The 13,889-nt window shown below is 53.5% G+C and overlaps 6 protein-coding genes across 6 annotated transcripts; 3 read left to right on the forward strand and 3 right to left on the reverse strand.

The window, feature by feature from the left end:
- Positions 1 to 154: 154 nt before the first annotated feature.
- Positions 155 to 1,663, forward strand: NCU04151 (hypothetical protein). The gene has a single exon (XM_956214.2). The coding sequence runs from the start codon at positions 628 to 630 to the stop codon at positions 1,465 to 1,467; it is 840 nt and encodes a 279-aa protein (XP_961307.1). The 5' UTR covers positions 155 to 627; the 3' UTR covers positions 1,468 to 1,663.
- On the reverse strand, positions 974 to 4,665 carry dim-7 (defective in methylation-7). The gene is made up of 3 exons (XM_956215.2): positions 4,031 to 4,665; positions 2,363 to 3,962; positions 974 to 2,285 (listed from the first exon to the last, which is right to left on the reverse strand). The coding sequence occupies exons 1-3, from the start codon at positions 4,317 to 4,319 to the stop codon at positions 2,174 to 2,176; spliced, it is 2,001 nt and encodes a 666-aa protein (XP_961308.2). The 5' UTR covers positions 4,320 to 4,665; the 3' UTR covers positions 974 to 2,173.
- Positions 4,666 to 4,913: 248 nt separating this feature from the next.
- On the forward strand, positions 4,914 to 6,705 carry NCU04153 (pseudouridine synthase). The gene is made up of 2 exons (XM_956216.2): positions 4,914 to 5,102; positions 5,221 to 6,705. The coding sequence occupies exons 1-2, from the start codon at positions 5,045 to 5,047 to the stop codon at positions 6,621 to 6,623; spliced, it is 1,461 nt and encodes a 486-aa protein (XP_961309.2). The 5' UTR covers positions 4,914 to 5,044; the 3' UTR covers positions 6,624 to 6,705.
- Positions 6,673 to 8,521, reverse strand: NCU04154 (hypothetical protein). Its single transcript, XM_956217.2, has one exon. It carries the CDS (start codon positions 8,164 to 8,166, stop codon positions 7,018 to 7,020), a length of 1,149 nt encoding a protein of 382 aa, XP_961310.2. The 5' UTR covers positions 8,167 to 8,521; the 3' UTR covers positions 6,673 to 7,017.
- Positions 8,522 to 8,796: 275 nt separating this feature from the next.
- NCU04155 (exosome component 1) lies at positions 8,797 to 10,451 on the reverse strand. Its single transcript, XM_956218.2, has 2 exons — positions 9,673 to 10,451; positions 8,797 to 9,598 (listed from the first exon to the last, which is right to left on the reverse strand). The coding sequence occupies exons 1-2, from the start codon at positions 10,144 to 10,146 to the stop codon at positions 9,428 to 9,430; spliced, it is 645 nt and encodes a 214-aa protein (XP_961311.1). The 5' UTR covers positions 10,147 to 10,451; the 3' UTR covers positions 8,797 to 9,427.
- A 233-nt stretch (positions 10,452 to 10,684) lies between these two features.
- On the forward strand, positions 10,685 to 12,382 carry erg-1 (ergosterol-1). Its single transcript, XM_956219.3, has 3 exons — positions 10,685 to 11,324; positions 11,412 to 11,999; positions 12,108 to 12,382. The coding sequence occupies exons 1-2, from the start codon at positions 10,892 to 10,894 to the stop codon at positions 11,747 to 11,749; spliced, it is 771 nt and encodes a 256-aa protein (XP_961312.2). The 5' UTR covers positions 10,685 to 10,891; the 3' UTR covers positions 11,750 to 11,999; positions 12,108 to 12,382.
- Positions 12,383 to 13,889: the final 1,507 nt, after the last annotated feature.

A 13,889-nucleotide genomic window follows, 5' to 3' on the forward strand; every position in this document is an offset into this window, starting at 1 on the left:
GCATCCATGCATTACCTCTACCCCGGTCACAGGCTCGCCATGCGGCCCTGTAAAGTCAAGGTTGGTATGTGATTTATAGGTGGGGCAGTGGCTCTTCAGGCCAGGAGGTAACGGTCGCGCAGTGATGAAACGCCCCTTGGAACCCACGCCGCCTTTCGCATCTCTCCTGGCGATCAATCCATCAATTTACCTTCCACGTTCAAAGAAGGCCACGAAAACAAGAAAAGAACTTTGGGAACTTTTGGTTTCCTTCCTATATCGCGGGACACCAATAAACCCTCAATTCCCAACCAAACAACACAACGCCTGTGCCTGACCGACACACCGCGGCTAATTGCAAAAATACCCTTACCCGCAACAACCACCTCAAGGAAGCTTCCCACCGCCCGATCTCGCGATCCGATCAAGGGGTGCTTGCTGGTCGTAGCACCTCGTCACCGACAGAACCAAACCTACCTCACTCTGACTTTCCATTCAACATCACACAATATATCTAGACACCAGATATCTAATTACACTGCACCAACCGAACGTAACCCATCCACAAGAACACCCGTTACACAATAGGAAATCCGAAACAACAAACATCCCGACCAACAAAGGCAACAAACAATAACAACAACCAAGATGTCCTCCTGGTACTCCAACCTCTCCAACAACATCACCAAGCTCCAACGCACCTACTTCTCGGGCGAAGCCGACGGCGACACCGAAGACGACACCCACGTCTGCCGCGTCCTGCGCGCCTACTACATCGAAAAGGGTCAACACTTTCCTTCCTGGCTACCTCCCGACCCCAAGGCTCCTCCCCCTGTCCAACAACAACAACAACAACAGCAGCAGCAAGGACAACAACAGAGGTACAATGGATATGGCGGTCAGGGACAACAACAATTAAGCAGTCTATGGGACAATAAAGGAGGAGCAGGAGCGCAACAGGGAAGTGCGGCGCAAAGTCGAAACCCTTTCGCCCGCGGCGCCGCTGCTTCCTCAGCTGCTTCGTCACCTGTCAACGCCGCCCCCGGCCATCATGGCGGCGGTGGGTATCAAGCAGGAGGACAGCATCAAGGAGGAGGAGCGCCGCAGAGTCTACGAGCCGGCAGCACCAGCAGCAATGGGGGGTACGCTGGCCATCAACAATCGGGGCCTTACGGCTCCGCAGCAGGAGGCGGAGCAGCTAGTAGCGTGGCGTCGATGCCTGCGCAGCACAGTGGGAGCAGTGGGATTAGTGCGCAGGACAAATTGAAGCAGAGGCTGTGGGGCGGGTCGAGGACGACTAGTCCTGGAAACTCGGGTGGGACTGGGCCGTTTGCGCCGCCTGCTGCTGCTTCCCAGCAGAGGGCAGGGTCCGTAGGAGGAGGAGGGGGCTATGATGGTGGTCATGGAAATGTGGGATTGCCGAGCGGACCTAGACTGCCGCCGGGAGGAGGGAGGATGGGGTTGCCTAGTAATCCTAGGATGCGATAGAGGAGAGGAGAGGAGAGTTAAGGAGGAGGAAGGAAGTGGAATAGGTGTATACAGGAAGACAGGCTGGGCAAAGCGTAGCGTTGGCTTTACTGGTTTACTGGTCGGCAAGCGATTCGATTTTTTTTAGCTAGCGAACAAACAGGAGCAATTATACCAATTGTCGAGCAGAGCAAGAAGAATGGATGCTTGGGGATGAAGTGGAAACAGGAACACTTCCCGAGATGATCCACGCTGGTCCAAACAACACTGATAGTCTTCGCCGTCGTTGAACTCTTTAGAGCAACGCTTGAACCCTTCATGAGTATAGGTACACAGCCAGCCAGCAGGTAGACCTGCCCTTTCACAAAGCAATGTGAGAGACTAATGAGCAACGTATTCTAGCCATAGCCCCCTTTGACACCTTAAAGATGCTCTACCTGGCAACAACGAATCAAGCCTCCGTAGAACCTGAATCCCCACGAACTCCAAAACACCTTAATTCGCAGGTATCCCAAATCTCATTTAAGCTTGGCCACCACCCAAAGCCAAGTACATTGTGTGTGGTACAGTATAAGAACAACGAACAAAGGGTGGTATCATTCAACTACCAGTGGTGACCTTTCCGAGCCGCCATTGTAAGTCCGAGGCAATTGCTCCCACGCATGACGAAATCGGTTCATGGAGGCCGCAGGAGCAATAATGCAGGAAGGCCATTTATTTTGTCGACTTAAATCAACAACCGACGTTTGATCGGGAGTGGCAGCGGTTCCCCGTTCAGCGAACCCCGTTTCTTAGCCAGGGCATTCTTTCCCATCGCCTGGATTTTATCGAGGAGATGACTGTGACTGCCTAGTTAGAATGACTGGTCATTGACGACGATCAACGTGGAGGATGAGACAATAAAGTAAAGTCATACTTGATAGGCAAATGTCCGGCCTTACTTTCCTCCATGGCCAAGTTGATCTTCTGCGCCTGCTCCTCGTGGTCCTTGAAGTGCTTCGAGATGAGATCCTGGCCCTCGGGCTCGTCCGCCGACCGGACCACGTAGTTGCACCCTTCCTGATCGCACGTCCAGGTCCCGTTAGGACCGGCCGGTGACATGGTCGGGAGGCGCTCAGCCTGGACTACTATTCGGACTGCGTCTTTCGGTATGACGCCCGTGTTGTCAGTCATATCAATGATGACGCTGTTTGCGTCACTGTCCTCGTCTTCCTCCACCCTGACTGTTCTTTTTAGGGCTTTTCGTCCGCGCCGGGGCGGCAGTTCGTCTTCATCAATCATATCGGATGCGAGTCGCTTGGAGCCTGCCACACGCAGGGTGGCCACCTTGCCGGATGGACGGCCTACCCGAGGTTGCTTTCCAGCCCGGACTTCATCCTTTGACTCGGCTTCAACACTAGGGGTAGGCCCGAGAGCGCTGGACAAGCGACTTATATGTGTTTGCCGCCGGGTTCGACGAGTTAAATATTGAGGAATATCCTCCACTACGAATTCCACTGGAGCAGGGCGTCCATTCTCAACAACGTCCTCGAGCCAAGCCCTATATGGTGTGTTGTCCCACATTGGTGGTAGTCGCTCAAGAAGATCCTTTGCAAAGTGCTCGCATAGCTCCCTGGCGGCATTGTAGTATTTGATCCTGCAGTTGTAGAATAAGTCCGAATTGATTTTTGACATTTTCACCGTCTTGATGTCAATACGTTGGGCAACTTCTCCCAACAGAACGATGAGCCTGTCGACTGGGTCATCGGGAAGGTCGTCACTACCAGTGATGACGGCGGGCGACGCCCGAGGGCGAGGGGAACTTGAAGATAGGTGTCGGTTTGACACTGGGGCTGGGATCGGAGTTTCCACAGGGCTGTCTCTGGCTATACCCTTCCCTTTGTCTGAGCGTTGGTCTGACAGCTCACTAGCCTGTCGACTGGTCCTGGTCGTCCTGCCGCCTTTCGGTGGTTCACGAATCGCTAAGCTTTGGGGTTGAGGCGAGTGATCGTCCCGCGCAAGTAAACCTTCCGGCTCAGCAGCTGGCTTGGTGAGCAATCCAGCAGCGACGTCGCTGATCTTCTTTTGAAGGTCTGGGCGGGCTGATTGCAGCCAAGCGGCAAACCCGGTGTCCTGCCATCTGATCTCGGATTCCTTGGGAAAATGAGCTAACAGAAACTGTGCCCACTTCAGACATCGGGCCTCGACTTCTTCTTTCACCGTGACAGCTCCATCTCCTGCCGTCAGCGCGTATGAAAAGAAGATTTCGTCCAAAGATGGTGGCTTTACATCCTTGCGCTTCTTCTTGTCGGCCTTCTTTAGCAGCCTCTTGTGCTCCTCGTACGGACCCATGATGCCATAGTATAGGGTGATTGCCTCCATCACCTCGTTGTACATGGTTTCGTATTTCCTCGAGGGAATGATTTCGAACCATCCCGATGCGCCAGAAACCCAAAGGGTGTTAGGTTCATATCCGATCGAGTATCGTTCCGATCTAGAGATTTCGATATACGTCGCTTTGTTGTAAGGCTTGTGGACTTGGTGATTATTAGCATTTGAGCGGGGAAACAACCCAAGGGGAATGGGAGATAATAAATCAACCTACAGCATTCGCGAGCTTCGTCGTCACCGTCTTCCACCGGTTCAAGTTTTCCGCGTACGATAAATGGCCCCTCGAGATCGACATGTAACGGGTTTGCCAGCGTCTTTCCGTCCTTTTGGTAAATAGTGGCATCCGTCAACACGGCAAAATATGGCCACAGGTCATCCGACGTGCCTGGGGTGACCGGCTTAAGGATCGCCAACTCTCTTGTCCATCGCCGGCGCCTATCGTCGGTCGAGTCGATGGATGCGCTAGAGCCTCTTCTGCGCCGTGGGCGCCCTGGTCCGGCCATGTTGTCGTTTTACCCCACGAAAGCAGCTCGGCAGTGATATGATTGTAGATATCGAGTTTCATGGAACTCTGGCGGGAAGCTGGTCTTGTTGAGGAATTTGCCTGGATTTTGATTTCGAACTGTTAACACTGGTGATAGCTTCCAGACCCTCGTAAACGGTCGAGTCGACACTTATCAAAGTGCGTTCGTTTCTGAGACAAGGGGAGAAGATAGAAGTATTTTACAAAGTAGATATCAGAGAGTAGATATCAGAGAGAGAAAAAACAAAGGAAGTGAAGGAAAACAGTCAGAACAAGGGTATCTCGAGGGGGAGTGGCATGGTAACGCGATAGTACATACTTCTCTCACTAAAAGACAGGCCCTGGGGCAACAGCCAATGGACGCGACTCGTCCACCCAAGCAACACCCCAAGCAAGCAACATCCGCGACCTCGACGGTTCGGATTGCCAAATGGTTCGTCAGTGTGGGGGCCCAGGCACTTTAACCCCTGTATACCGGCTCCGCATCCGCTGCTGATAAGGGACGATAAGCCCTAAAATAAGTGACCGGTCCCCTGCAGTGTCAGGTCCGAGTCTAGCAATTTTCGAGGGCGAGCTTCCGTCTTGCGCAGACTCCAATTGGGAACCCGTTCTTGCACATCGGAAGTCGGGTGCAGAGGCTGTGTTGTAAATTCCCGTCCCGGATCACCCTTCGTTCCTTGTACATCCAACCCCCAGAGACTGTAGATGATCTGGAGGTCAATTTACAAGATGGCACAAAATAGCCTCGCCGAGGGCGTCTTCGGTATGTCATCACTACCTACTACGCCTTCAGTCTTTGGCGCGCATTACATATGTAGAAGTCGTCGTCCAGAGGCGCATCATGAAGACACAAAACTGACGGAATTTGAACCCAAAAACAGCCATCAACAAGCCCTATGGCATGAGCTCAGCCCAGGTCATCCGCGACTGCCAACACCACTTCAACCCGTCCAAGCTCTTCGCGCCCCTCCTAGCAGCCGACCGCGCGCTCCGTGAGAAGGAGGGCAGATACCAAAAGCAACGCCGCACCCATGCCAAGCGGGAAATCAACGTCAAGATCGGCCACGGCGGTACCCTCGACCCATTGGCCACCGGTGTTCTGATCCTCGGCGTTGGCAAGGGCACCAAGGCCCTGCACGACTTCCTGGGCTGCACCAAGACCTACGAAACCGTCGTGGTCTTTGGCGCCAGCACCGACACCTACGACCGCGTTGGCAAGCTCATCAAGAAGGGCGACTACAGCACCATCACGCGCGAGCAGGTCGAGGAGGCGCTCAACTCCTTCCGCGGCAAGTTTCAGCAGATGCCTCCTCTCTACTCGGCGCTCAAGATGAACGGCAAGCCGCTATACGAATACGCGCGCGAGGGCAAGCCAATCCCCCGCGAGATCGAGACCCGCGAGGTCGACGTGACGGAACTCGAGCTGACCGAGTGGTACGAACCCGGCACGCACAACCACCGGTGGCCGACGGAGGAGGCCGAGCAGGCCGAGAAGAACGTGGTCAAGTCGGTGTGGCAGGTGGCTAAGAACCAGCAGGACGGCACGACCAGCACAGAGGAGGCCGCAACGTTAATACCGGAGGTGGTGGAGAAGGAGGTCAAGGCGTTGGCGAACCACGAAAGCAACAAGCGTGCGGCCGAGGAACGGGTCGATGAGCTGGTTTCCGAGGAGCCCGCGGGCAAAAAGAGGAAGACGGAGACCGGCGCTGCTGAGCCCATGATGTCCGGCGCTCTGAAAGATAAGAAGGGCAAGGACAAGAAGCAGGACAAGTACGCCAAAAACAGGGGTTTGGATCTTGCTCCTCCTCCACCGTCGCCCGATACCCCGTTCCCCTGGGAGGGCAAGGGTCCTCCTGCTGCCAAGATTCGCATGACCGTGACTTCGGGCTTCTACGTCCGCAGCCTGTGCCACGACTTGGGGGAAAAGCTTGGGTGCGGCGCTATGATGGCTGAACTGGTTAGATCCAGGCAAGGCGAGTTTGTCCTGGGCACGGACAACTGCATGGAGTACTCCGACCTTGCCCTGGGTGAGGAAGTCTGGGCACCCAAGATCCAGAAGGCTTTGGACCTGTGGAACAACAAGGACAAGGCGGGCAAGGCCCAGGCTGTCGAGCCGGTAGTCAAGAAGGAGGAAGTCAAGACTGAGGAGGTTAAGGCCGAGGAGATCAAGGCCGAAGACGACAAGACCGAGAAGCAGCCTACACCGACACCAACACCGGAGCAGCCCACAAATGAGGTCAACGTAGAAGAATCCGCTTCTGCGAAGGATGGGGCGAAGGCATAAAAGAAATCATTATTGTCAAAGCAAGCGAAAATGAAATAAAGCAAAGTATACCCAAATTAATGCAGTTATGATTATTCCGAGGTCACTGTTATCATGCCTCTTAGAGTGCTAGAGGTATCCAGCAAATGCTGTTGCCATGTGTGCTCCTTCCCGACTCCGTCTATATCCAAAGAACCAAGCCCTGCCGACCATGCAATTTCATCATGATGCCTGCCTGCCTGCCCCTGGTGTCCCTTTTTCCCCCCGCCAGATGCCAGCCCAAAACCAAGATCTAGACTAAGTAAGTTACATACCCACTGATCCCCGTCATTACATTATATTAGGATTACCAACATTCTTCCCTGTATGTCACCGGAGGTTACCATTAGATATTACTATTTTTTCCTTTCAACCGTCAATCATCCAGATCCAGCCTGGAGTTCTGCCTCCTGATCACCGCCACCGGTAACCTCCCCTCGTAATCACTATCCTCTTCTCCCTCTTCACTCCCATGTGTTCCCCGCTCCATCACCTGCGAAGTCTCCTTCAAAACGTCCCTAACCCTCTCCATCCTCCTCACCGCCCCCTCCAGCATTTCCAGCCTCTCCTTCTTCTGCTCGTCTCTCTTCTCCAGCGTCTTTACCCGCTCCTCCAGCTTCGCTCTCGCCCTCCTTTCCGACGCGACCATCTCGTTGGCTTCCGAGAACAGGGTCACCGATAACTCCTCAATCTCACGCGACGTGGCGGTTAGTTTCGCTTCGGCTTTGGCTAGCTTGGCGCGGGTTTCCGTGTGGAGGGATTTCTCTTGGGATAGGGCTGCCTGGAGGTCGGAGATCTCTTTTTGGTGCTGAAGGGACGGGGAGGTGGACTGGAACGGTTGTTGAAGGGGGCTGCTTAGAGTGAACGATTGCGAGAGGGTGGATTGGTGCGTTGGCATATGAGGAACAGGGCCGGTAGAAGATTGGGCGGATTTGAGGTTGGGCGTTGATTTGCGCGAGGTCAAGAAGGCGGAGAGACGGGAGGCGGCGCCGGTGGGCAGGAAGGAGGAGACGGAGCTGACGCTGCGAGGGGCGGCGGGGGAGGCGTTGGCTGTTGCAGTGGTGGAGGGGGTTGCGGATTGGGGAGGGGTGGCGAGGGCTGCATCGGCGTGTTGTTGCTGTTGTTGCGGTGATGATATTTGGGACGCAACTGGGGAGGACTGGGATTGTTGTTGTTGTTGTTGTTGTTGTTGTTGTTGTTGTTGTTGTTGTTGTTGTTGTTGTTGTTGTTGTTGTTGTTGCTGCTGCTGTTTGAGTTGCCCTCGTAGTTGGGCTATCTCGTCTTCGTAGTCGGCCCAACGATCGACGGCGGATGAAGCCTTTTCGTTGAGCAGGCGCACTTGGCTTTGAAGTTCTTGGATCTTGTTGTGGGCATCGAGAACGGCCGCCTGCATCTCCAAGAAGGGTTGGGTCCCCTCGAGATCGATACCGCATTGTGGGCAGCAAGGAGCGGTAGATAACGTTTGGGTGACCGGTTCGACGATGACGGGGGCGGCGGTCATCGTCATGGTGGCGGTGGTTGACATGGCTCACCAGGGCCCCGTTAGGACAGATGATATCGACAAGGAGAGTTCGCGCGTCTTGTCGGATTGGACGAAAATCAAAGATGATGGATTGAAGCGGTTCGTCTGATCTCGATATTTTCTTCTCGGGAACGAAGTGGACTCCTGCCAGGAACAAGAAAACTAGATGGAGACGCCGTTGCGGTGGGGATGGACTGGTTCCCGTTGAAACAGGGGCAGGGAGCTTGTTGTTTTCGTCTTAGACTTTGTTTTGTGTATCTGGGGGGCGCTGAGTGAGATCGCTAACCAACACGCCGCCAGAGCTCCCACTCTGCCTCCTCCTTTTTTGAAGAATGACAAAGCTGTAAAAGGGAGGACAAGAAATGGGTGGAATGAATGTGTCTAGGTACCTCTAGGCACGCAGGGTTTCGGTGACGTACGGGAATCTACCGCCCTCCCCCGTTCTACGCCCCCCCGCCGTTCCGATGATCTTCAGCGGTATGTAGGTACCGCATGCACGATGCAAGGCCCATGTGGGGGGTATACGAGACGCCAAGCCGCCCTTGAGCCGCCTTAAAGAAACAGCACTCGTTAACGTTTGGCCCAGGCGGCGGATGACGGCACAGACAACAGATGAGGTATGTACCTAGGTATGCAAGGGAATAGTAAGGTACGTATGAAGAAGGCTATTGGTATCTTCTATGCAGATTTTAAACGGGTATCCAGTTTCTTGATGCAATGACAGGCGTAGCCGTGTCTGGCGTCACTATATCTTTCCTCGACGTGACAAGATCATACTAACTCGCCATCGTCTTCGTTATCCCTGAAACAGGCGCTGTATCATGACTGTGTTGTTCCGCTGTGTCAAGAGTGAATCGTGACATGTACCCATCTCCATACTTCTCTGAGTGCGAGCCCTATCACCCAAGACCATGTTCTGCGCGGTCTAACTTGGCGTACCTGGAGTATCCGCCGGAAACTCTGGGGCCAGGACATCTCTGGGCTTGGATTTGTCGCTGGGATGCTTGCTTGTGATGCGAGTGGCCGACCGTGTCGATGATGGACCGGCGGACCGTGAGAGCTCGACATTCGACGTGCCGCCGCATTTGCAAGTCCCCAACCGGGTACTGATTGAGCACCTGCTTTCACTACTCGGCGAGCTCTCCGAGCAGATTAACGCCCGTATCGCCTTGATAACACGCTGTACCTCAAGCTAGTAACTCCGCTATGCATTGCTTTTCAAGCATCTTTTTCATGTCTCATTTCGAAACTCCATCCGCCGACTTCAGTAGGGCTTCGCAACCTTTCTGGGTTCGCTTAGCCCCGTCTCAGGGTCCTTGTATTCCTTCCAGTTGACGGGGTACATGGTGTTACCGGCCTCGCTTGTCGCCATGATGACACCGAGCTCGTTACGCGCTGTCGACAGGTAGTAGCTGGCTTGGTCACCAAGAGAAATCTAGTGGGTGGCAGCACGTTAGCGGAAGTGTTCAGTCCATGTCTGGCAGAAAGGGAGAGGAGAAGAGCACTCACCACCTCGGCCCTGACAATATCTCCAGGCCTGAAGCTGTCGTAGATCTTTACCCTGTCCTTCTCTGTTGCTCTCACGTCCTGCACTCTGATCAGGCCCTGCCACTCGGCCTCCAAAACAGTATCGCCGCAAATTAGAATGGCCACAACGGCTTGGCGCGGCATGATGCGAATCACCCGGCATAGCACGATGTTGCCCACTTCAGGAAGCACCTCGCGCTTGTCTGACGAACCCGCTGAACGCAATACCGAGATGGTCGGTAGCTCGGCGGGCGTGGTCTGGGTGTTGATGATCTTGTTCAAGCGCTTAGCAGGGCCAGGCGCCTTGGCGGGCTGTGTGATGTTGACGACGCCGAGCAGCGAAGAGTAGAGGTTCGACTCGTGGATATGGGTTCCAGGACCGGGTTGGAACTTGGAGACAGGGCCTAGGAATTGGCCGGGGATGGCCATCGAAGGGGAAGAGGATGTGCTCGCCATTGTGTCGGTCGTTCTAGGTTGATGGAGCTATCGATGACAAAAGTTTGCGAATGGGTAAAAGTGGTATAGTATGAGACGCGGTGCGACGCGCAGAGGGAAACTAAACAAAAAAAAGATAACGATGCGACAAAACGGACCCCGCGGCGATAACAACTGAGATTGGAGCTTCTGGTACGTGGAGGTAAATGTCCATTCGATGGAATATTGAAATGTGATTGACCGGGCCCGCGGACGGGACTCAATGACGGAGGGGCACCGAAAAAATAGAAACCCCTGTCAGTGCCAAGAGCGCTGTTAGTGCCGCGCTGAGTGCTTTGCACCGACAGTGCTGCCGGGCAACTTGAGCTGCCCTGCCGGCGAGGGGAGCTTTACGGAGCTTCTGGATGCACTCCAGCCTGCCGGTGTGTCTGCCTCCAATTGGTCGTAGCGGTGGCTCCTTCAAGAAATCGGTTTAACGCTATCCGCGCAATTGAGCGTCCTTATTGGTCAAAGCTCTCAAAATCGAACGTGTCGGAAGTCGCAACACCCGCCTGGGCGGGCATGTTGCAACCACAAGGGTCCTCCACAAGGAAATCAGGGGTTGCCGTGGGTAGGTTTGTTGAGGTTGGGCTGACGGACCCCCCTGTCGGTGGTGGAATCTCTGTGGCCATTGTTTTGCTTCTTTATAATTCAAGATTCCCGTCTTCTCTCTCCCCTGTTTCTCCTCCTCGACATTGTGCCGTCTCGTCAATCACAAACCGTCACAATGCCTCCCAAGAAGCAGTCCTCCTCCGGCGGCAACAAGCCGTCCGGCTCTGGCTCTAGCTCCGGCCGCTCTTCCTCCGGTTCGTCTTGCCGCTGCAGCTGCCGCTGCCGCTGCAGTATCGGTGGCTGGCTCAAGTTCTTCGCCATCTTGTTCGCCCTAGTTGCGCCTATCGCCTACGTCCTGGAGCAGCGTCTCGAGTCCTTCTACGTCTTCGATACTGAGCACCTTCACGATCTGTCCAAGCGCGCCATCAGCGCCCACGGCAACGACACCAAGGCTATTGTCAAGTACATTGTCGACGAGCTGAACGACCGCAACGGCGTTGCGCCCTACGTCAACAACGATGAGGAGTGGGTGTTCAACAACGCTGGTGGTGCCATGGGTGCTATGTACATCATCCACGCCTCCATCACCGAGTACCTGATTATCTTTGGTAAGCCCCATCCTCCAGCACGCGTTTCGCAAGCTTGTGCTTCCCGCTTCTTCAGACCCATCACTAACAGCACACTCCACACAACAGGCACTGCCATCGGTACTGAGGGTCACACCGGCCGCCACACCGCCGACGACTACTTCCACATCCTCACCGGCACTCAGACTGCCTACGTCCCCGGCGAGTACGAGCCTGAGGTCTACCCTCCCGGTTCCGTTCACCACCTCGTCCGCGGTACCGTCAAGCAGTACAGGATGCCCGAGAGCTGCTTCGCGCTCGAGTATGCGCGCGGCTGGATCCCTCCCATGCTGTTCTTCGGTTATGCCGATACCCTCAGCAGCACGCTCGATTTCCCTACCCTCTGGCGCACCTCCGTCATCACCGGCCGCGAGATGATTAGCAACTTGCTCAAGGGCAAGTTCTAAGCATTGTGCTTTACGAACTGTCCCCTTCGCGAAGGGTGTTTTGCTTACGAAGGTTTTGGAAACCATGGGATAGAATATAGAGTAGAGATAAGGCTTCTCGGCACAAGCGGCGTCTACGCTAGACCGGAGTTTGGGTTAGATCAAGATATATCCATACCTATATTCACAATCTACGGTAACGTAGTCAAAACATTACTACAAAGATACTCTCTTTTGGAAATGTTCGTCGCCTCTGTTTGCACATTCGCTGGTGAGTCCTTGCCCTGAGGTAGTTGTCACAAACCTTCGTAGAGAATGCACGGGTTGGCTTTATTATACCTGTGTTCTGGTTTAGTACAGCTGACCCGCTCGCTTCCAGACAGACTTCTGTATTGGTGCTTTGTCTTCTCTTCTCTTCACTTCTCTCTTCACTTCTCTCTTCACTCCTCTCTTCACTCCTCTCTTCACTTCTCTCTTCGGCAAAGTGCTCATGTCCGTGCCCATGTTTTCTACATATCTATACATCACTAGGTAACCCCTGAACCGCCGTCGCGCAAACATCACGATTCCTAACATCCATGTGTACACTCCCTCGGCATTTCTCAGCACGCCTATCTCCTGCTCTAGACTTCATGCCACCAAGTAGTCTATTCCCCCCTTCCTACGATGACAGCTGGCTATACCTCGGTTTACTGTTATCCTCATTTTACTTCGGCCAAAGTAGCCAGTCCATCACCACGCCACTGCGCCGCGAGACGGGACGGCGAAACGACAAGCTGGACGAAGATGAATGGTTTTACGAACAAATGACGATTCGATTTATTCCAATTTCATCAACTTTTCTTTTGGGGAAAGCATACAAGCACTGAGGGTTACGTTTTCCATGGACAACGCCTTTAGAGTCTGGCATGTTGCCCACTGTGATCTCTTCTTCTCCTGAAGGAAGGTATGCTACATAAATAAGGCAAAATGGGTGAACACGAGTGTGACTAGATCACGATATCATTGGAGTGGGTGATTTCAGTATTGGTTTGTTTTTGAATGAGACTGAGGTAATTAATTCAAAGAAAGAAATATTGGATTTTCCAAAATAACATATCGTAATACTTAACAGCATTGCTCGTGCCATGATGCTCTCATGATGGGAGTGTTGTTGCTGGACAAGAGAGATGTAGTTACGATCGTCAGTCTGGGTCTCTGTCGATAACCAGACTGTGTTTAGTGTTGGACAGAGGTTGAACACAGCTTTGAGACCAGCTTAGAGTCTTCCAAACCTTCAACGTGGCTTTCATGAGACGTTCAGGAATATAAAATTGCGAGAATACTATTAAGCGCCTGACGTTATCTTCGCCATGTTGTCACTGTAGATTGTACTTCGTTCAGCTTAGTACTACCGAGTTGTCGTAGTTTGACTATGGAGACTCAGGATCAGCACTCGGCCACAGTTCATCTCATCTTTATTTAAAGACGTCATGGATGGCACATAAAATTTCCTCATGACCAAAAGTTGCCTATGACTGTGCGTAAAGCCGTCAGGCCTTATTCTCAAGTTTTGAGATTACGAACAGCGAGATAGAGAGAGGCCTTTGGCGAGGAGTATTATCTCGACCGGGCGGCAGGCAGTTTATCAATGACTTCCTGGGTAGCGGTACCGGCCAACAAGGCTGATCGACATTGTCAACAGGAAACCCAGACCCATCTGCGTCCCCGCCTGTCATCGCCATTTTCCTCATCATCGGTTTCTCGTAATGGTGGCTTTCAACTTCGATATCGTGCGGTTGGTTGGCTTTGGAGTTTTAGACCCCTCATCCGAAGTAGAGCATACAGCAACCGAGATGCAACATGTTATTTTAATCATCACCTTTGCATGATCAGGACTTCATTTTTTTTCACGCATGACAGCCTCTCTGGGATAACAGGTTTCCCCTTTGGAGGCGTTTTCTTCCCTCATCCGAAGTAGATGAAGTGGATGAAGCCCCCGTGGGCCCATACTTCCGTTCGCACTGGTGCTGACCGGCCTGGCACTTCCAGGGGTGGACGGGTAAGATCTCTCATGACCGGGACACCGAACTCACCTCCGCTCCACGAATCCGTACTCCCAGACTGCCCAAGGCCACAAGGCCACCTTGCATTGCAGGTAGGACGTATGGTGTGAAAATTT

Source organism: Neurospora crassa, linkage group V (assembly GCF_000182925.2).
Source record: "Neurospora crassa OR74A linkage group V, whole genome shotgun sequence".
NCBI classification, from domain to species: Eukaryota; Fungi; Ascomycota; class Sordariomycetes; order Sordariales; family Sordariaceae; genus Neurospora; species Neurospora crassa.